This window comes from Cryptomeria japonica, chromosome 1 (genome assembly GCF_030272615.1).
Source record: "Cryptomeria japonica chromosome 1, Sugi_1.0, whole genome shotgun sequence".
Lineage (NCBI taxonomy): Eukaryota > Viridiplantae > Streptophyta > Pinopsida > Cupressales > Cupressaceae > Cryptomeria > Cryptomeria japonica.
Window position 1 is genome coordinate 299755113 of NC_081405.1, and position 22199 is coordinate 299777311.

At 34.5% G+C, this 22199-nt stretch overlaps 2 protein-coding genes across 3 annotated transcripts; both read left to right on the forward strand.

Annotated features, from left to right (window-relative positions):
• Nucleotides 1-16159: 16159 nt before the first annotated feature.
• LOC131030570 (probable 2' cyclic ADP-D-ribose synthase BdTIR) lies at nucleotides 16160-20446 on the forward strand. Of its 2 annotated transcripts, XM_057961427.2 has the most exons (5): nucleotides 16160-16947; nucleotides 17043-18149; nucleotides 18252-18490; nucleotides 18639-19748; nucleotides 19934-20446. In XM_057961427.2, the coding sequence occupies exons 1-2, from the start codon at nucleotides 16430-16432 to the stop codon at nucleotides 17284-17286; spliced, it is 762 nt and encodes a 253-aa protein (XP_057817410.1). In that variant the 5' UTR covers nucleotides 16160-16429; the 3' UTR covers nucleotides 17287-18149; nucleotides 18252-18490; nucleotides 18639-19748; nucleotides 19934-20446. The 2 variants fall into 2 exon arrangements, with proteins under 2 accessions (XP_057817410.1, XP_057817409.1); XM_057961426.2 differs by having other exon boundaries at nucleotides 18252-19748.
• Nucleotides 17539-18827, forward strand: LOC131030572 (disease resistance protein Roq1). The gene is made up of 4 exons (XM_057961431.1): nucleotides 17539-17819; nucleotides 17948-18149; nucleotides 18252-18407; nucleotides 18639-18827. The coding sequence occupies exons 1-4, from the start codon at nucleotides 17539-17541 to the stop codon at nucleotides 18825-18827; spliced, it is 828 nt and encodes a 275-aa protein (XP_057817414.1).
• Nucleotides 20447-22199: the final 1753 nt, after the last annotated feature.

Sequence of the window (22199 nt, forward strand, 5' to 3'; positions counted from 1 at the left end):
AAATTTTGTGCAATCAAATCCTAAATTGAGGGGGGGTTTGACAAATGAGGGTTTGGTTGTTGCAGTTGTTGTTCATCAGTGTTTTCATTGTTATCCCCCATTTTTAACCTAATTGAATGTAAACAATTAAATTTAGTTAACAAACTTAAACAATTAGGTATTTGGTTTTAAAAAACCTAGTTTCCATTTAAAAAAACCACATTTTCAATGAAAAATCAAATAAACATTAACAAAAAATACAAAAAATGAATGAAAATGATTCAAAACAATAAAATTCTTACCTCTGAATCTATCTTTTAGCAATTTTTTGTAAAAAACTGGATATCGGATGGAACGGATATCGGATTGTGATGAAATCATGCCGCCCGTGAGTTAAAAATGACTCACGGGCTGCCACTGTCAAAATATAAAAGTCTCAGAAAATCGGATATCCGTTTTTTATACTTAAATTATTTTTAAATAACATATATAATATAATAATATATTATATAATACGTCTTGTATTATATAATATAATATAATACATATTGTATTATATTATATAATATAATATAATATAATATTATATTATATATAATATTATATTATATTATATATAATATTATATTATATTATATAATATTATATTATATTATATATTATTATATAATATATATTATATAATATAATAATAGATTATATATTATATAATATGTAACATATAATATATTTTTTATATTAAAATTACAAATATAATTCGGATATCTGATTTTATCGGATATCCAATTTGCATAGGTAATTACCAGGCCAAGGTGTACTGACACTCAGGCCAAGCAAAAAGTCAACACGGATTTTCGCGTTTTTAGGCAAGTGAAGAAGGCTATTTTTTTCACATCGCCACTTTTTGGCCCCCCTTGATCCTGCACTAATCCTGAACCAAGTAATGTTTTATATAACAAGAAGAGACCTTTGTGGGCTAGGTATACTATGCAAGAGGCTGAAAAGTATTCTGCCCCTCGTGGTACTTTCAGAGAAAGTAAGAGACCTCATAATTTGCAAGATATGTTGCTTTAATGAGTCATATTATTGAATCTGAGCCTTCAAGTTTTGAAGTGGCTTCAAAACAAGAAGTATGGAGAGATGCAATGTTGGAATAATATCAATCCATCATCAAGAATGATGTTTGGGATATTGTTCCTAGACCTCAAGGTAAATCTGTTGTTTCTTCTAAATGGCTGTTCAAAATTAAACATGCAGTTGATGGGAGTGTTGAAAAATATAAAGCTAGATTCAGAGCTAGAGTTTTTTCTTAAAACAAAGGTACAGACTATGAGGATACCTTTGCTCCTGTAGCTGGGTACACTTCAATCAGAACTATCATTTCTATTGCAACTGTTAAAGGGTGGAAATTACATCAGATGGATGTAAAGACAACATTCTTGAATGGTGTAATTGAAGAAGAAGTTTTTATTGAGGAACCAGATGGTTTTTTGATTCATGAGAAAGAATCACATGTATGCAGATTGAAAAAGGCCTTGTATGACCTTAAGCAAGCTCCACGTGCATGGTATGAAAGAATTCATCATTATTTGCTGAGCTTGGGTTTTCTCAAAAATGATGCAGATCCAAATATCTACTTCAAGGTAACTGATGATAAAGCCTTAATTCTAGTTCTTTATGTTGATGATTTATTTCTTACTGGAGAGGATGATCTCATTGCTAGATGTAAGAAAGAGTTATCTTCTGAATTCAAGATGAAAGATCTCGGTTTTATGCATTATTTTCTTGGCTTAGAAGTGTGGCAAAGATCAAATGAAATCATACTGAGTCAAGGGAAATATGCCATTGACATTTTGAAAAGATTTTGTATGTTAGTTTGCAAGTCCATGTTAACTCCTATGGAAGAAAATCTGAAAAAGTTACATGAGGTTGTAGCCAAGTCAGATTTAGTTAATCCCACTATGTATAGGGAATTCATTGGATCTTTGATGTATTTAGTCAATACAATATATGTTATGTTGTTAATATTCTCAATTAGTTCATGTGTGAACCTAGACAGATTCATCTTGTTGCAGCGAAGCATATATTGAGATATGTGCATGGTACAGTAGGATATATGGTCTGAAATATACTTCTTGTGAAGGTCTAAACTTGCAAGGTTTTTCTGATTTAGATTGGGTAGGGTGTGTGCCTGACAGGAAAAGCACTTCTAGTTATTGTTTTAGCTTAGGTTCAGCTATGATATCTTGGTGCAACAAGAAGCAATCATGTGTGGCCCAAATTACAACAGAAGCTGAATATGTTGCAGCATGTGTAGCAACACATGAAGCAGTGTGTCTTCGAAAGCTTCTTGCAGGACTGTCTGGGCAGCCTTTGGAACCAACTGTAATTTTTTGTGACAACCAAAGTTGTGTAAAGCTTTCAGCTAATCCATTTTTCATGATAGATTCAAGCATGCAGAGATCAAGTTTCATTATTTAAGAGATATGGTTCAAAGGAAAGCAGTTGAGCTCAAGTACATTTGCACATATGAGTAGACATCAGACATTCTCACCAAGCCACTTCCTAGAGTGAAGTTTTCTTATTTTCGAGATAAGCTTGGTATTGTGGAGAATGATGCTCTTGCTGAGAGAGAGTCTCAACTTCAGTGATTCTCATTTCATGTTGTAATGCATTTTTCTCTGTGATGGAGAAATTTGAGGTGAAAGACCTTGTAATGCATTTTTATCCATGACAGAGAAATTTGAGGTGAAAGCCCTTAATGCTCTTTCCACATATGGGAGTAGCCATAGTGGATGTCATGTTGAGAGAATCCATGACAACATCACATTGAGTGACTCCATGATGAGAGCTTGTGTTTATTTCACTCATGGGAGTAGCCATGGTGAACATCATGTTGAGAGAATCCTTGATGCTATCACGTTGAGAGAATCCATGATTAAATTTTGCTATTTACACAATGGGTATAGTCATCGTGTTTGTCATGTTGAGAGACTCCATGACTTGAAAGATTGTAAATGATATATCCTTTGCTAAGAGGGAGTGTTAATGTTGTAGCCGCAAAAGTTATCATTCACTTGAAATCTTCTTGCTGTTCTTCTCAGCTATCTTGTGTTCATCTATTTCGTGCTCTATATTCATTTTGAGGAAGCTGGAAGTGTTTCTATTTTGTATATTATCTGTTATCACTCTTATTGTGTGTGTATGCTTGCTGACATTGTCTCTGTTCTCTTTGCGCTCTTTCTGGTAATGGCAATGACTTTCTGACTTTTGTCGGTGCGAGAGTATGTATCGGATTCCTTGGTTTCCGTCACCGACTTGCTTGCTAGCTAGAAATTCATTTTAGTTCCCCTTCGCATTTCATCCATTGGAAGGATCAATTTTCTATCACCCTTGTGGCTTGGTTGTCATCTGTGTATGAATTGGCATGAAATGTAACTGTCGATAGTTCTTTTGTGCACGACTTTCCTTCTTCTTCCATCAAGAGATATATCATGTGGTGCTTCTTCTATTCAGGTGGTTCTTTCAGTAGTGTGGGTGCTCGCGTGAAGTTTAGAGAAGATATATTTTATATATGCTTTCTTTAGTACAAAAGAAAGACTGATAGCCGTATTGTAGCAGTGTGTATTCTGAGTGTGCGCATATTTTTAGTGAAAATATAGTTTAAGACATGTGCGTATGATCACTCTAGTGCATCATTTTTGTCTCTAAACTTCCTTCAGCTACTCTGAATGTTTTTTAGAAGCTACCAGTTTTCAAAATTATTATCAACTTCTACCATTGATTGTTATGTGTTAACAATCTTGCTTGATTCAAGGTTCAGAAGCATTGTATTGAGAGTTGTGCTTTTCAATAAAGTTTAATTTTGGTGTGGCTGGGTTTTTCTCCCTCGGGTGGAGGGTTTTCCCAGAATAAATTATTGTGCTTCTTGTTCTTGTGTTTCAGATTTCTGAGTTTTAATCTTTCTGGTTCTAATTTTAACAATAATCTTTGGTCTCTTCTGTGGGCTCAATCTCGAACGAACAACTTTGATATCTCCAACCAACAATCGAGGGGGAGACTCCAATGTTTATGATAAACCCTTAACTTGTGCTTTGAGACCACTATGATGTGGGCAAAGACAAAAACTTGAGAGACAAAACACATCAAAAAAAAATAAATTGATATTTTGAAGAAAAAAATTGATTTTTTAATTACTTTCCCATCTCGTCACTTCAAGCCCAATCTATTACATAATGCTTCTTTTATAGAGGTCTTTTGGATACATAGAGAACATCTAGAAACAACTAATCTTGAGGGACACAATTTTAGAAACATCCTAAACCTTTCTATGTCAAATGCTAATGTTTATCTTTTATTCTTTCTTTACTAATGTTGATCTTTTATTCTTTCTAAAATATTCTTATCAATATTTAATTTTTAAATTTTATTGAAAGCTTTATAAACTTTCAAATAGAAGCATGTCAAAGCTACGGTATGGCAGGAAGATTTCTATCGGATATTATAGTTGGAAACGCACCATTTATACGATGCAAAATGTGGAATCATAGTCGCGACACATCAACTGTTTGACTGAATGCATTAAAGAGATCGCAACTTATGGTATGCAATAAATGCTCTGCTGCATATGCCTATAAGACATAGACGGCGTGTGTGGACTGTTTAGGAGAATGCTTCGAAGACATGTCTTCTCATGGCATGCCGTGACTCCAGGATAAGCACAAAATCGATTAGTTACCAATATTTTAGAAATTTCAAAGCAATAGAAAATTCAAAGCAAATGTAATTGATAGGCCAATTCTACGACTTCTGCTAGCATCCTCCTTGCTCACGCAGAATGCCTTGAGGAGATGTCATCTCAGCGAATGAAATGAATGGATTGCAGAATGTACACAAAATGGACTTGTTGAAGAACACTTCAGAAAGATTCGCATAACCTGATTACGGTCTCATGGAATGCAATGATCACAGTGTAATCACAAAATAAATTTACTCAAAAGGCTTTATAATCTTTCAAATGAATCCAATCAGCAGAACAAGAATGGATCTCAATTCAATGCTCCCGTAGAGTGCCTTGCCATCTCTTGAAGATTTCTATTCCCACGTGGTGGAATCTATTTCTAATCTTGAAGAGTATATCTATAGAAGAACTACCCGATTGCTTTTAAATGACAGTGAGTATGTGTAACAACTTTCAAATGTCAAATGGAAAGTGAAAGAATTTGGAATGGAGAAAATAAGTACATTTATTTGTCACTTGAGGAATTCAAGAATTATAAATTGATGCTTGCTCATGAAGGGATTTCTAAAGAGGTTCAAGAAATATTCTTAGAGCGTGAAGTGGAAATTGGTGTAGAAATATTCCTAGAGCGTGAAGTGAAAATCGATGTGGGAACTCTAGTTGATGGTTTCTATCTCTTGTTAAACGATGTACAAATGAAGAGAGGTTATTGATGTCACTAGATCTTGACTAGTGGACTTGACTAGTGGACTAAAACATTTAGTTTCGAGAAGGATCAAATCAAATGTGCAAATTGTTAAAGCCTACATAAAAAGCATATTACCTTCTTAAGATGAAGGGAACTTTTCATACATGGGAATCTCAATACAAAAGATATATGCTTTGAAGGACCATTTTCTACAAGAAATTGGTCTCATCTTCACAAAATCAATACTAAATGCACAAGATTCATAAAAAACCATAAGTTGAGAAATCCATCACAAATGTCAATACATTGCAGAGCTAGCTGATGCAAGATTCTCGAATCCTTTCTATTTAGGGAGAGTTTGCTTCATCTCTATACCAGATGGTGAAAATTGTTGACTAGTGAATAATTTGTCTTTGACATGCCTTTGTTAGCTTGAGTACAAATGAAAAACCTATCTTGGATGAATTAAATCAATATGGAATCACATTAGTTGATCAAAGTTGCTTGTTGATAGACCTCAATTTGAATAGGTGATTCAGTGATTAGAAGAAGAAATGGTGCCCACCTCAAAAAACCACAACTTAGTTTCTCTTTCAAGATTATGGGATTTGAGTTATCTTTTTTGTAAAAGTGACTTATGTTACTTATTATAATTGCAAGATAGAATTTGAACTTGATTTTTGTAAAAGTTAGGTAAATCCTAACTTGTTCCCTAGAAGGTAGTTATCCTAAGTGGGTGCCTAGTGTTGGTTATCCTAAGTGGTTACCTAAAGAGGTTATTCTAAGCAGTTACAAAGTAGTTATCCTCAAAATCCTATAAATACAAGGCTTCTGCATTGTAAAAGAGAGATTCTTTGAAGGGTAAACTATAAAAAAAATCTTGGAGAAACTTTTGGAAATGTTTTGTGTTTACACATTGTACTTAAGGGTTTTTGAACTTGTATATTTTTAAAATGATAATGAAGAATGCATTGGATTTGTATGTCTTGAATGTATTCATGAGTCATTATTACTAATTTTTCATATGTTAAATTAATAATCCCTTTATGTATTAATGGAATCCATTGGTTTTCAATTCAAATGATATATGTAAAAAATGAAACATAATCATACACTAGTATCTTGGTTTGAATGTGATATGATAGCCTATTTCCTCATATGTTGAGATTTGTTATCCTTCTTTTGTCATTGCATATCAAACATATTTTGTGCTAAAACTCCCTTTTTAATTTGTCACCACTTGTGAAATCTCAGTTGGTATTTGTATGTTTACTATCGGGGTTTCTGTTATTAGCCTTTATTTAGTTTTATGTCTTCACCTTTATGTACTTTTAAGTTAAAAGTACACAAAAATCCTAAAAACCACTATCATATGAGGTACTTACCCCTCCTAAACGTAGAGGAAGATTGCAATTTGATTGCAATCTCTCTAACTATTGGCGTGGTTGTCACCGCTCTTTGAGAAAACAAGGTCAGTTTTGAAGGTGAATTTGCACTGACAAATCTATTTACCAATAGATAGATAGAGAGGTAAAGTGGGAATAAGAGAGATGCTTGGAGAGGGGAGAAATAGAGAGGTGAGAGATGTTGGAATCCAATAACATGGAGGGGGGGGGGGGGGGGGGGGTGAATCAGTGTTATATCAGATGAATTAATTTTAGCCTTATAAAAACATGCATACACCAACCGATATATACAAAATTGAAAGAAGTAAAGCAACCAATAAACCAATCACATAAATGCATGAATATAAAAAACAATTGCCGATGTCAGATCCAAGAGATGTCAACCTCCAATACCGATAACCATATTCTAAACCATGTCGGCTTGCATTGCCAGTAACCAAAGAAATCCTTCTACCTGTTAGTCCTGGTGTAGTGTCTATGAAGTGCCTGTCGGTACACAACTGAACCAAAACATGAAGCAAGGATAAGATACCATGTTGCCATCAATGACAACATAGTGAAACCAACCAATTGAGTGTCAATTACCAACAATCTCCCCCTTTGGCATTGATGGCAACACTCAAGTGAAATATAGTCAAGGTTTCATCTACCAGTTCCATCCTGCTTGCTCCCCCTGAGCTGAATATTCATCAATGATCATAATCAAAAGTATTCCATACTCCCCCTAATGTATACAAATCCTTCTATTATTTTTCACATCTATATCACTCCCGCTTTGACATCAATGCCATCAAAAATTCTAAAAATAATGTCAAAGATAAAAAAAAACTGTACAATGAATATCCCAAAAATATCTTATCGGAGCATAACAAATTTCAAAATTTCCATATAAGCCTTCTCCAATAGCTCAAGAGAAGTATCCCAACCAGTTTTGAAAGTGCTGGAAATAGATACAAGTCCATTTAATATATGTGTAAATGACTCTTTCTCACTTACCTCTTCCGGTGTGGGCTTTCCAACCATATCCACACATTCTTTCTTATGTACATTGAGTGAATCCAACTGGGGACTCACCAAGCCTCTCAGACTTCTGGATCTTCTTATGATTTTGTCTCTTTCCTTCTCAAGAACAGAAATTTGGGCTTCCAAAATCAAAATTTGACCATCAATGGATGTAGTCAATGAAGTCAATCCATCAAAAGAATTAGCTATATTTGCAATTTTCTCCTAAAATTCTTTTATCTTCTTATCCTCATTAACTATAAGTATATCTATGTTACAACATACCCTATAAATATTTGTACACTGCTTCAAAGAATTATCTATCAGTTTTAGCTTTTCATCAATCTTCTTCTTCTCAGATTCAATCACCTGATCAAATGCAACTCTTTTAGCCTGAGTGAACCTCTGCAATGCTTGCCAGTTTGAAATCTGCTATAAGGATTGAAAATCCTTTGAAATATGCCCATTAATTGTCTTAATCTTTCCGGATGGGCTCGCTTCATTGTCAATCTTGCACTCCGGGACTAGTCTTTGTAAAACAGTGATTGACTGATCAATAATCCCTTTATCTGTAGATCCCTCCTTCATTAATTTTTGTGTTGGCAATACATGAGTCCAATAGGACTCATCTCAGTTATGTTTTTCTTTACAACCTGCGAGGTGTCAATTGACAACAATGATGGACCAACTATCGATTCTTTGCCAGTTTCCCCTTTCTTCTCCTCTGATGATTTGTCTTTTACAACTTCCTCACTTGCATTGGTGGCTTCGCCACTTGGTGCAGTCTCTGTAATTTCCAGTTCCTCTATAGGAACTATAACCTCAACCTGTATATTTGTATCTGGAGGACTGTTATCCTCAATATTAGTATCCTATACATCATTAACCTTTTCACTTTCTGTATTAGATGGTATCTCAACATTTGTCTGTACATTTGTATCTACCGGGGGCTTGATTTCCACTATCTTAATGTTTTTCAAAACTGAGGGTGAAGTACCCATAATCCCCTTTCCTTTTCCTTCAAGCGGGGTGTCTGTAGTGTTTGTCTTTGATTTTGGTGAAGTAAAGAAACCTCTGTTCTCTCCAAACAGATAACAACTCTTAAAATTTAATATGCTTGTCTTCTTGCACTGCTGACAGTTTTCTTGCATTGCTGACAATCTTCTAGCATCTAACATATTATATAATTCTATCGGTATTTGGTTTTCAATTTCTATTAAGGCTTTCTTATAAATATCCAAATATAATAATACTGCTTCCTCTACCCTCTTTGTTCATCATCCTCTAAGTGTTCATAATAAAATAGTACATTCTTTAACATGCCATCCTTAGTGATTTCATCTACTAACTCTGCACAAGTTTTTGGTGGAATGATAGTCACATTACCAGATTGAATTGCCAGATTGATGCCATTCTTTTTCTTCCTTCTTGCAGTACTGGATGGAGCTGAAGTGGTTACTTTTGGTGCTTGCTTTCGTGCCGATATTTTGAATGTAAACTTCCTAACTAGATGCTTTTTAGCCTCTACCTTTGTTTCCTCCATTTTCTTCCCTACAACCCTCTTCAATGCCAAGGGTGTGTCATCCTCAGATTCAGAGTCTGCAGTAACAAGCTCAATGTGTACTTCTAGATTCTTCCTCTTCCTACCTTTCTCTGGGACAACATCAATTAATGCTTTAATGTCCTGTGAGACCTTCTCAATAAATTTTCTAGCCTTTCCTTCCTACTTCTCTCTCTTCTTCTAGTTGAGCTCTATTTCAACCTCTTGTGATTTTTGTTTTGCAGTACCACAAGGATTCTCTACCTCATCAATAGGTGCATCAATCAACATTTTTGCATAAGCCTCAAGGATCTGTGCATCCACTTCATAGCCCATTTCCTCAATCCAAATCTTCTAGGGATTAACCGCTTCCATAAGTGTTTCATCCTTCTTCACCATGAAGCATACGTTAGTTGAATATTTTTCAACAATATGCTTAGGAACCCTTTCCCTAGACTTCATAGATTTCTGGAACCCCTTAAAATATCCCCATATTTTATCATCTCTATGACTGCCTAAAGTAGCAATTGACTGTTTCAATTGTCTCCCTACCAGGATATCAAATTCCCATTGCCTCTTCCCAAAACCAAGAGTGTCATTCATGAAAAATAACATTAAGTAGACAATTAAGTTGCCATATCGGAAGGTTCCTTTCTTTTCTCCCTTAATCTTTCCTAGGTTTATTAACAATTCATCTAACATCCAATCACATAGATCCAATTTCTCATTTTCTCTCATCATTTTGTATGCTACGAAAATGTAGGAACTAGAAAACAGAGTTCAGTCGATTTGACTGAGTTACCTTATATTCGATGATCATGCTACCAAATCTAATGTCCATGTCAGTAATAGTTCTTATTCTCATAGATTTGTTAGATATCATGCCGGTGATTTTATTCATGTGATCATTCGAAACCTTCTTGTCTGGACATCGCCCAACCTGTGGCAACCCATCGATTTCCCTGATGGCTTCCTTGGTGATCTTGTAAGGTCTATCCAACCAGATAAACTCCCCATGTACTATGCTCAAAACATACCTAATTATCTCATCTTCAAATTCTGGGATGTCCAAAATGCTGGTAAACCCTAAGTCTTCAATGTGTTTGTATGTCGGTTTGATCTTTCCAGATTCTCCCATCAGCTAGCTCATGTACATGCCCTTTATTTCAGATGTTTCCAAGTCCTCAATGTGACAATATATGTAATTCCTAACATCTTCAACATAGACAAATCTCTCCAGAACATGGGAAAACGCTCCAACCGAATCTTTCAGGGTAGCCACATGCGGATACCACTTGAAAATTAGCATGGGGCGGTCCTTGACCTCTAATATAGTCGGATTTGCAACAAATATAGGAATAGATGATGATCCTGCTTCCATGTTTAAAGATAAATACCTGTTGATCACTTCTAGTGAAAACCCTTAACAAATTCTTCCAGTCACCGATGAAATCACTCAAGAAGATATTTGATTGCTCTGAAATGCCTTTGATCGCTCTTAGTCGCTCTTAATCACTCTGAAATCGCTCTGAATGCACGGTCATCTATAATGAAGTGAATTCGACCTTTTAACCTCTGAGAAAAACCCTAATCTTCCATTGACATTAATGACTGCCTGTGAAAGATACCGGATCTCGAACAAAAATTATCCATGCCGGATAAGCATCTCCAATTTTTGGAACATCTTCCAGAATCTCTTCTCGGGGCATATGCAACATCTTCATGAATTTTTCCTACCACTAAGGCATCTACCTCAGTTACCGAATGAGCTACCTGTCGGTGCAGGAGTAACCTCCTTTGCTGGATAAGTAACCGATGCATTTCTATTTGATGATTGTTCTTCAGTCTTCCTAACCCATCTCTGAGTATGATCTTGCCGGATTTCACTAACCTTCTCTTTCCCTTTCTCATTTGATCCTCCATTACCAATCGGCGGATTTATGCTTCTACAGAATTTAGCAATATGTCCAATCTCATTACATGCATAACATGTAACATTGTTCCTTTGAATTGCTTTTCTAAAACCACTAAAATTGCTTGACCTGCACCGATTAGCCATATGTCCAAACTTTCCACATGTATAGCATTTAATATTCATTTTGCAATCTTCTATCTTATGACCATACTTATTGCATTTAGAACATTTAACGAGAGCAGAATCAGGGTTCTGATTTGCTCTGTTTCTACATTGTCTAGCCATGTGACCAAATCTATTACAAACAAAATATCTTCTATTAAATTTATAAGCATTGAATTGCCTTATTGGTGCCTTATGATTTTGATCTTCATTAGCAATACCGAATGTCTGTCCTTGCTCAAATCCAAGTCCACTGGAATCTCTAATATTCTTTTGTCTCTTCAACAACTCATCTAGTTGTGCTGAGTTAATCTTGAATTTTTCTTTATACTCACTTGCAGTAGTTAGATCTTCTCTTAGAATTATTATTTGTCTCTCAAGCTCTTGTTCATTACTCTGGGATTGTACTAAATCAGTTCTCAACATATCATTCTCATGAACCAACCTATCACATTCTTCAAATTTGTTCTTCAGGGATACAACAAGATTTTCTTCCTTTTTCTTTCGGTCCTCAATCTCCTTAGACATTCTCATAGTTATAGCTTGCATTTCATTTCTCATAACCATGTTCTCCTGAATCAATTTCTGACATTGTTCCTTAAGTGCATCTTTCTCTTCATCACCCCAACTTTGCAGAAGTTCCTTCCTCCTAGCTTGAACATATGATAGCCTCTCTTGTAGGACAAGAATGAATTCCTTAGCAGAGTTCAATTCATCTTGTAGCTTTAAGTTCTTCAACCTTTAAACATCATAATCTTCAAGTGCTATCTCAAGTTGTTTCTCCAAACCCATATCCATGGATTCTGGATTCAGGATCTTCCTCAAGCTGTTAAACTTCCTCTGAGGCACAAGGCTCTGATTACAATTTTTGGAATCCAATAACAATGAGAGGGGGGGTGAATCAATGTTATAACGAATGAATTAATTTTAGCCTTATAAAAACATGCATACACCAACCGGTATACCATTACATACAAAATTCAAAGAAGTAAAGCAACCAATAAGCCAATCACATAAATGCATGAATATAAAAAACAATTGCCGATGTTGGATCTAAGAGATGTCGGCCTCCAATACCGATAACCATATTCTAAACCATGTCGTCTTGCATTGTCGATAACCAAAAAAATCCTTCTATCCTGTCAGTGCTAGTGGAGTGTCTGTGAAGTGCTTGCCGGTACACAAATGAACCAAAACATGAAGCCAGAACAAGATACCATGTTTCCATCAATGACAACATAGTAAAACCAACCAATTGAGTGTCAATTTCCAACAAGAGAGAGAATAGAGAAAGGTAAAAGATGAGGATTGATTAAGAGGTCCATAGAGGGATAAAGATAGAGGGGAGAGAGGTGAGAGATATATGGGTAGAGAGAGGTGAAAGGCCTAGAGGAAGGGAGAGAGATATATAAGGACTAGAGAGAGAAGAGAGGAAATGGGAAAGAGGAGGATAAATAGAGAGAGAGAGAGAGAGAGAGAGAGAGAGAGGTCTATTATGGGAGTGATAGTGAGAGGGAGAGACTAGAGAGAGATAGAGGCTTGATAGTGAGGGAGGGAGGGATAGAGAGAAAGAGAGACTAGAGAGAGAGAGAGAGACTAGAGAGAGAGAGAGAGAGAGAGAGAGAGAGAGAGCCTGGGGAAGAGAGGTTTAGAGATAAAGATATAAATATAATATTGAATGTTATATCAAGCATATGCATCATATTTAATATATATTATATATTAATATAATTTATTATATATGATATTGTACTATATTATATATTATAGACTACCAAAATAATTATCAAAATATTTTTGTTGACATAACAAATTAGTTATTAAAAACAAAGTTAAATAAGCAATGAAGTGAACATATATGATCCATCAATAACGAATATCCATTACAATCGGATATTCATTATAATATTCATTTTTTCTAACAAAAACTTCAACCTTGGGATTTCCCTCGAGATTGCTTTGGGATTTGTCTTAGACATGCCAAATCTGGAAAGTCAACACAACAAATGTGTTTAGAAGTTTTCCTTAGTTTGTCAGACTTGACCCATGTGGTTGACAACTTTTTTTAATCCAAATTTGATGAAACGAAAAATGGTTTATTAAGAAAACTATCAGCTTTTTATCAATCTAAATTTTACCTTATTTTGAATTTAATAAATAATAAATATTAATTTTCTACATTCATTATGACTTAAAACCTGATTAATAGGTTGATTGAAAAACATCTATAACCTAAAAATGGTTACACATTTTTTGAATCCAAAAAATGTTGCATATTCTATTCTTCCTCTACTATAGGATTAAAATAAATCAATTTTATAGATTTTTGAACAAGTTAAGGTCTGCAGACATACAATTTTTTTATTTAAATTTTTTTTTAATAAAAAATTCATAATTAATTATTTACTTCTCAAAAAATTATAAAACAATGTGGCACATCTAAGCAAGTGTCCTCTACAAATATTTAAAGTTTCAAAAAAAATATATTATGTTTTTCTTATACTTAGGTTCCATAGACATACACCAGTTTTTTTTTTGTCCTTGAAAAATTTAGTACTATTGCATTGAAATTTCATTTTTTCACCAAATAGATTTAGATTATTTCAAAAAACAACTAGTACCTTAGAAACTAGATTTAATTTTATACAAATTTTGTTATTACATATTTTTCAAATTATGTTATTACATCTTTTTCAAATTATGTTATTACATATTTTTCAAATTATGTTAGCAACCTAATCAAACTTTTACATCAAGTTGCTTAACTCCAATTTTATGAATTTTCATCTCCACTTAAGGGCCTATTTTGGAGCCCCATGATCATAGACAGACCCAATAAAATGATTCTAAAGTATCTTATATATTGTTAATTTCTCATGGATGTCTCAAATAGAAAGCATTGCGAGTTTTTTGTATCACCTTGGCTAGAAATTCAAAATTTATGGGATAATAGAGACATCTTTAGATCACCTTTATGTGTATCAATTACACAAATGAATGCCTTCAAATAAAAAAGCACAACAATAAGTAACAAAAAATGCTTATCAAGTATACTCACACCAAATAGTATGAAAGGGGAAAAGTCTAGGAATTTGAATGAAGATTCTAAATTTGAAGTTCCATCACAAGTGCATTGAGATTAATCTTAATTTGCATAATAATGAACTTGGGGAAGAAAGTGTTATTTTCAAGGTAATAAGTGATGTGTAGATATATGCAAATGTACGTAAAATAAATAATTTTTTAATATATAAGAATGTATATATGTAGGAATGGAATAAAATTGAATAATGAGAATAGATGTAAATGGAAGCAAATAGAGATAGATAAAGGTGGGAGAGTTATCCAAACTTAACACAATAGTGCGCCACTTTTCAAAATATAATTATATTAAGTCATTCCATCAAAATAGATACCTAAATCTAAATAAAATTGACATGAATATACTAATTTAACCATTGCAAAACTAATCTAAAGTTTAAAAATGTATACACTTTTTTCCTCCATGAAATCTACTATTAGAAAAAAAAAGTCTAAATATTAATTGTCTATTAAAGTTATCGCTCTCTAGATTACTGACATGAACTATTAGTTTCTTTCTATTATTTGTCTTACTCTCTATTGCAATGACATTGGCCATTGATTTCTTGAAAAGACTCAAATGCTTTCACAATTATAACCTCTTAGTGGCCAAAAAATTCAATCTCTAAACTAAATGGAAACCAACCATGTCAAAATTTATCTACAATCAAAGCATTTTCCTTCCTTATCCCTTGGATATGATATTTCCAAGAAAGGAAAGAGAACCCACATTATTCTTTCTATTACGTATCCTACTCAATACGACAATTACATGGACCATTGGTTTCTTTGATAGATTCAACCAGTTTCACAATTATAATCTCCTAGTCCAAAAAAATTAGTCTATAAAACAAATCAAAACCAATCATATTGGAATTCATCTACAATCAAAATATTTTTCTTGCTTATTTTCTTTGATAAGATATTTCAATGAATGGAAAGAGAACTCACATTTTCTTTTCTATTACTTATCCCACTCTATATGAGAACTACATGGACCATTGGTTTCTTTAAGAGGTTCAATCACTTTTGCAACTCTTAGTGGCTAAAAAATTTAGGCTTAAACCAAATCAATAGCTACCATATTGGAATTTGACTACACTCTAAATATTTTCCTTCCTTTTATTCTTGGATAAGATATCTCGACAAAGAGAAAAAGAACCCACATTATTCTTTCTATTACTTATCCCACTCTATACGACACTTATATGAACCATTGATTTCTTTGAAAAAATCAAACACTTTCCCTATTATAACTTTTTAACTTTTTAATGGCCGACAAAATCAATTTATAAATCAAATCGAAATTTGTCCATATTCAAAATATTTTCCTTCTTTAAATAAGATGCTTGAGGAAAGAAAAGAGAAACCGCATTATTTTATCTATTATTTATCCTACTTTGTACGAAACCTACATGGACCATTGGTTTCTCCAAGAGGGTCGACCACTTTCGCAATCATAACCTCTCCGTGGCGGACAGAATCAATCTGCAAAGAAAATCGAAACCAAGTATGTCAGAATTCGTCTACATTCAAAGCATTTTCCTTCCTTTTACCATTGGATTGGATATTTCGACGAAAGGGGAGAAAACCCAAATTATTCTTTTTACAGGTCGGTGCTTGTGTAGTTGCTAACCATTTCCCTTCCTTTTTTTTCCTTGGATGTTTCGAGAAAATGACTGAGCCTCCGGCCTTCTTTGTACAGGTGGGCGCTTGGCTAGCTTCTAAGCGTTTTCCTTACTCTAATTTTCCTCGTTGTTTCGAGGAGAACACTAAACTCTCCTACCTTATTATCTATTTAATTCACTCTCCCCTTCTCCTTAACATAGACTCATAATTGCAATCAAATCCTAATCGTCTCGCTCTCTTTCTTTTCTTTATTTTTAACGGGTGGTTAGCGTTTGAATTGGAACCAATGGCGTCTTCTTCATCATCTCACAAGCAAAATCAGGAATTTAGTGCTTTCTCTGCCAAAAGAAGGGTAGTTTATGAATCTTCAAGTTTGTTTGATGTGTTCATCAATCACAGAGGCCCTGATGTCAAACAAACTCTTGCTATTCAGCTTTACAATTCCCTGGAGCAGTTGGGAATACGGGCGTTTCTTGATTCCCAAGAGAAGCAACTTGGAGATTCGTTTCCTTCAACTATTGAGACAGCTATCCGTTCTGCGTTAGTACATGTGGCCATCTTTTCTAAAGGATATGCAGACTCACCTTGGTGTTTGGCTGAGCTAGTTCTTATCTTAGAGAGCCAGGCCAAAATTATCCCCGTGTTTTATGGAGTGAACCCTAGTGATCTCCGCATCATAAAGAAGGGAGTATATGCTGAAGCATTCATTAAATATGAAGAGAAGGGCAGGTATCTAGAGAAGCTTAACGAGTGGAAGGAAGCCCTTCAGTCTCTTTCACTTATAGCCGGAGAAGAATTTCACAGGTAATTTTGGTATAAGTATCTTCTATATATTGTTTTTTTCAAATCTGATTTAACAATTTGCTCATGAAATTATCCTTTTATGGTATAAATTTCAGTGACTGGGACTGCCAAAAAATAGTAACAGCTGTGCAAAAAGAAGTACAAAGGAAAACACATCCGCATGTTGCTGAATATCCAGTGGGGCTTAACAATCTTGTGAAAGATCTTGAAAGGCGTTGCCTGCAGGAACTTGTACAAGATTTTGAAAACCAGTGCGGGCTGAAGAAAAGGAAGGATAAGGTTAAGGTAGTTGGCATTTTCGGTATGGGTGGATCGGGATTTGGCCAAAGAGTTGTTTAACCGAAAGAGATTGGATTTCTCTAGAGCGACTTTTTTGTTTCATGTGCGAGAAGCGTCTAGAGAAGAGAATTACCTTCATTGCAACTTAAGCTTCTCAAAGATCTCTTTGACAGAGATCTGAGTTTTATAAATACAGAGGAAGGAATAAGCTATCTCAAAGATAGTCTACGAAGGAGCCCTACCTATTTAAGATTCCTAATTGTTGTAGATGACATCAATCATGTGGAGCAGTACTTAAATGCTCTACTAATAATGGATATCATAAATAAATTGGATAATAGTCTGGTTATTGTCACAAACCGTGACGTTGGGGTGCTTATAACTGGAAGGATTACTGATGGTTATCGCTTGAAAGAAATGGATAAAGATCAAGGGAGCGAACTCTTCTGTTGGCATGCCTTTGACCAACCCATGAATCCTTCTAGCGGGTACGAGGAGCTGGTTAACTCCTTCGTAAACGTGTGTGGAGGGTTACCTCTGTCTCTTCAAGTTCTGGGCAGGCATGTTCGTGGTAGAAATGAGGATTATTGGAGGTCAGAATTGATTGAAGTTAGAAAGACGTTGCCTTAGGATGTAAAGCAAAGACTAAGAATAAGTTTTGATCCATTGAATGCTGAAGAAAAAAATGTTTTTGTCGATATTGCTTTTTTTTGGGGGGCAGAAAAAGAATAGCTGAAAAAGTATGGGAGGTGTCAGGATGGAACTATCAACATGCACTGCAAACACTGAGAGACAAGTGTCTTTTAGAAGAAACAGATATATATTTGCGAATGCATGACCACCTGAGGGACTTGGGAAGAGAAATGGCATTTGAGCTCGGCCCTCCTCATCGCCTGTGGCGTCATCAAGATCTGGAATATTTGGTATGCTTGTTACCCTCCAGATTTCTCGTTAGTATTCTAATATTAGAAGCCTTTAACTTGTTACTATATTAGTAGAAAACTGAGCTGCTTCTGTGTACGCAGGAATCAAGGGGTTTCAGAAAAATCCTCACCAAGACCAATATCAGGTGTTTCCATTCCATTTTTGACAAGTCCATGAATTCTCAAGTTACATTCTTCTTCGGCCAAACAGTCATTTGTGGTGAGACGTCAGCGTCCTTACTATGGCTCGAGATTATGGTACATAGTTACAAAAAAAAAAGAAAAAAAAAGCTTTCCTTAGTGGATTCCCCTTCAAAGTTTGCAGCATTTGAAAATCAATGGTAGACGATTCAAAACCTTGTTGAAGAATAGCATACATGTATTTTGATTTTTCGTTTAAAATCTTAATGTCCTTAAACTGTATGGTGCAATTCTCCGGGCTAATTTTTAAACATTGAGAGTTTTACACAAATTTATCTTAAATTTCAGGCACCCTCCCAGTTGAAGAGTCTTGATATTACAAAATGTGAGCATTTGAAAAGTATATCAGGAATATCTAATCTTGCAAATCTTGTGCGGTTGAATATTAGTGTATGCCCAAAGCTCAAAGAGCTAAGACTTGGTCATCCTAGCAGTCTAGAAAAAGTTACTATTAAAAAATGTGTCAGGCATATCTAATCTTCCAAAGCTTGTGGAGTTGAGTATGAGTCAATGCCCAGAACTTGAGGAGCTAAGTCTAGGTCATCTTAGCTGTCTCGAAAGGTTCACAATTGTAAATTGTAAACATTTGAAAGGTGTGCCAGGACTATCTAATCTTGCAAAGCTTGTAAAACTAGAAATCTCTAATTGTGGGAAGTTAGAGTTTGAGTGTTTGTCTCAGTGGTATGGAGTGTCTTGAGAGCATAGTACTTGATCAAGATGTAAAGATGAAATATTTTATTTGGATGGTTACCAATTTTTGAAACCAATAAAATTTGGTCGTGAAGAGCTTGTAGAATTAAAAATTGGCTGCAAGGAGTTGCTAGACTTTAGACGTCTAAGTTACATAGAGAGGATTATAATTGATGGATGTGGGAGTTGCTAGACTTTAGAGGTCTAAGTTACATAGAGAGGACTATAATTGATGGATGTGGGAAGCACAAATATCTTCAAGTGCATGGTTGTCCAAAACTGAGAAGTGTGTTGGGTAACATAGAGGTTAAAATGTTGCATATTAGCGATTGCCCTGAGCTTGAGGAGTTGCCAAGTCTTTCCAGTCTGAATTGCTTGGAGAAATTTGAGATTGAGAATTGTAAGAAGCTACAGAACATTACGCTGCCAACAACACTCATCAGTCTATCCATACTAAGTTGCAGAGGTTTGCAAAGAGTAGCTAGAATTAGTGATCTTAAAAAGCTTACAGAGTTGTACATTAAAAAGTGTCCTGAGCTTAAGGATTTGCTGAGTCTTTCTAGACTAAGATGCTTGGAGCAAATTGTGATCGACTCGTGTGAGAAGGTGGAGAATATGGCAAGCACTGAAAAGTTGCGTGCATTGATAACTATGCAACTTTTTTATTGCAGCAATGCAATAATTCAGAATTGCATTCCCAGGTTGAAGGTATTGATTTCAAGACTCCTTTTAACAGCCAACTCCAAATCTCATGTTGGAGGGAGTATTACATTAATTTCATTGTTTTATTTGTTCCCACAAGATAGTCTATATTTTAGTGAGTAATGTTTTAAGGGATCTTTAAATGAAAAGAATTTACCAAGAAGAACTGAGTATTGTTTCTTTTATTTCAGACGGTGAAGTCAGATTATACCATTGTTTTCGGAAGAGCAGTTGATGGAGCAAGATCAATTTTAAATGAGTATCTATTTTATGGCGCTGATGCAGTCACTAACATGGTTAGTGAAAACAGTGACAAGTTGGAAAAATGGTGAGAATTAAGTATAGTTATTGTATGCTGTGTGGTTGTGGTTGATAGCTCTAGTTCAGTAAAGGATATAATCACTTCCACGCGGCCCCTCTTACAATACCAGCACACCTGTAGTGCACCAAGGAGAATGGATAATTACAATGGTGGCACCATATGGTTGTTCGAGATACTATTATCATTATTATATGAAAATTGAACAAGTTTTAAGGAGGTTTGGAATAATGAAGAAGGGGTTTCTGGTAGAGGTAAACAAAGATGAAGAGTGGAAAGGAGTGCAAGTATTACGTCTAATTGTTGACAGACTATATCATTTATGATGTAATTTTTAGTTTTTCGTTATTTTCAAACTGTAAAGGTGCAGACTATTTCCATAAAGTTAGAGAGTAATATTTTTAAGGTTACTTTTATTTCTTATATTTAGTTGAATAATGTGATTTTTGTTGTTTCTTGTATGAAAACATTCTTGTCCATTTATTTTATATATTGAATAATCAAAGAGAAGGATATCAAATAATAATATTTGAATTTGACATTTAAAATGAGTAGTACAAGCATAATTTTTAGATAGATTGTTTTTTGTTTTTTTACCTATAATTATTAAATTGGTATTCTTATAATGATTTGACAAAAAGAAAAATCATGAGATTTTATCAATCACAAGCCATCAAATATGTTAACTCCTTTTATGGATAAAAGACAATAATCCACATCCAAGTTGCAAAAGAAAGAAGTTAGAATTACAATAGAGGTTATGTTTGTAATAGAGGATTGAGTTCATGAACATGAATTGGATCCATATGAATAGAGTTTACTTAGAGTAGAGTAGAGAAGAATATTCTAATTTTGATCAATATTGGTGATTATTGCAGAGCTTTTAAAATTTCAAAGCACTTTGATTTCCAAAGTCTCTATTATTTGGCATGCATTCATTAGTCATACAACTCAATGATCTTGATCCTCCTAATTACTTTTTGCATTTAGCATAATTGTATAATTTTTCAAATGTTAAGGATTTGATCCTTTCCATTTCAACTACTCTTAAATCTAGGTCAATTGTGTTTGTTTATGCGCATTTTGTTAATTGGCCTAGGCCTACCTGGAATGTGTTTTACTCTTTTTATTTTGGTGAACCTAATTGAGAACACACAACCTAGTTTACTTTTAATAGTCTATGTTTTTTTAAACATACAATTACTTTTGATTATAATCTATTTGTAGATCTATATTATCAATTTATCTTTTTTCTTCATTGGGATATCTATGTTTTATAGTTTGGTTCTTTTTCTCCTAAGCCTGTCTTTTAACCACCCTACTCATGCTATATTTTCATTAGGGTTAACTCTTGCCACAAATTTTAGATTTGATTGATCCTTATAAGGTTGCCACTCCTTGTGAACCCTGGACTCTACTTTCAATATGCGTTCATATGGTCATTTTTCCTTCACCTCTATTCATGTTTCCAAAAAATTTCCTATATTTTTATTCTTTGTGACATGATCTCATTGCTCTTTATTCTCTCATGATATATTTTCCATATGGAAATGATTACTTTGTCTACATGGAAGCATTATAGGGTCAACTACATATGTTCTTTCTTAATTTTTAAGGATTTACTTATCACATTTGCATTTTTATTGGACACCCTTATGAGGCATCCTAAATTGTACTCCCTTACAATTTTGTCCTCATGGGCCCTCACCCTGGCTTTCGTGTCCTGAGGCCCGATCGACCTTGATTCTGCTCACACCATGTATCAAACTCTTTTTTTTCCAGTACTCGTGCTTTCTCTCCCTATTTTTTGTGTCCTTGATTGGTTAGGACTAGAGCGTTAGTGCCCTAGTCCTCCCAATTGAGGCCCATTTTGGGGTCTCTTAATAGTCATTTGAACTGGGTGGGAACCTAGATCTCGTGTCGGCTCATGCCAGAAAATTAAGTTGTTTTTTAACTGGCAAGTATAAAAGGAGCTCTACCCCTCTCATTTTCATACACAAGGAGAAATTAAATCATTTAATTAAGCATTCAGATTCAAGTGAGCAAGCAATCGATATTTTTTCAAGCATTGGAGTAGAAGTAAGGTCAAGATTCAAGCATTAGAGTTGACTTTTGTGTTCTATGTTTTATGAAGACTA

What these genes read in the sequence shown, in the direction of transcription:
- LOC131030570 (XM_057961426.2), top strand. Translation starts at nt 16,430, where the DNA reads ATGGCGTCTTCTTCATCATCTCACAAGCAAAATCAGGAATTTAGTGCT. An exon ending in GCCGGAGAAGAATTTCACAG is followed by an intron (nt 16,948 to 17,042) that starts GTAATTTTGGTA and finishes TATAAATTTCAG; the next exon opens with TGACTGGGACTGCCAAAAAA.
- LOC131030572 (XM_057961431.1), top strand. Translation starts at nt 17,539, where the DNA reads ATGGATATCATAAATAAATTGGATAATAGTCTGGTTATTGTCACAAAC. An exon ending in ATCAAGATCTGGAATATTTG is followed by an intron (nt 18,150 to 18,251) that starts GTATGCTTGTTA and finishes CTGTGTACGCAG; the next exon opens with GAATCAAGGGGTTTCAGAAA. An exon ending in TACTATGGCTCGAGATTATG is followed by an intron (nt 18,408 to 18,638) that starts GTACATAGTTAC and finishes CTTAAATTTCAG; the next exon opens with GCACCCTCCCAGTTGAAGAG.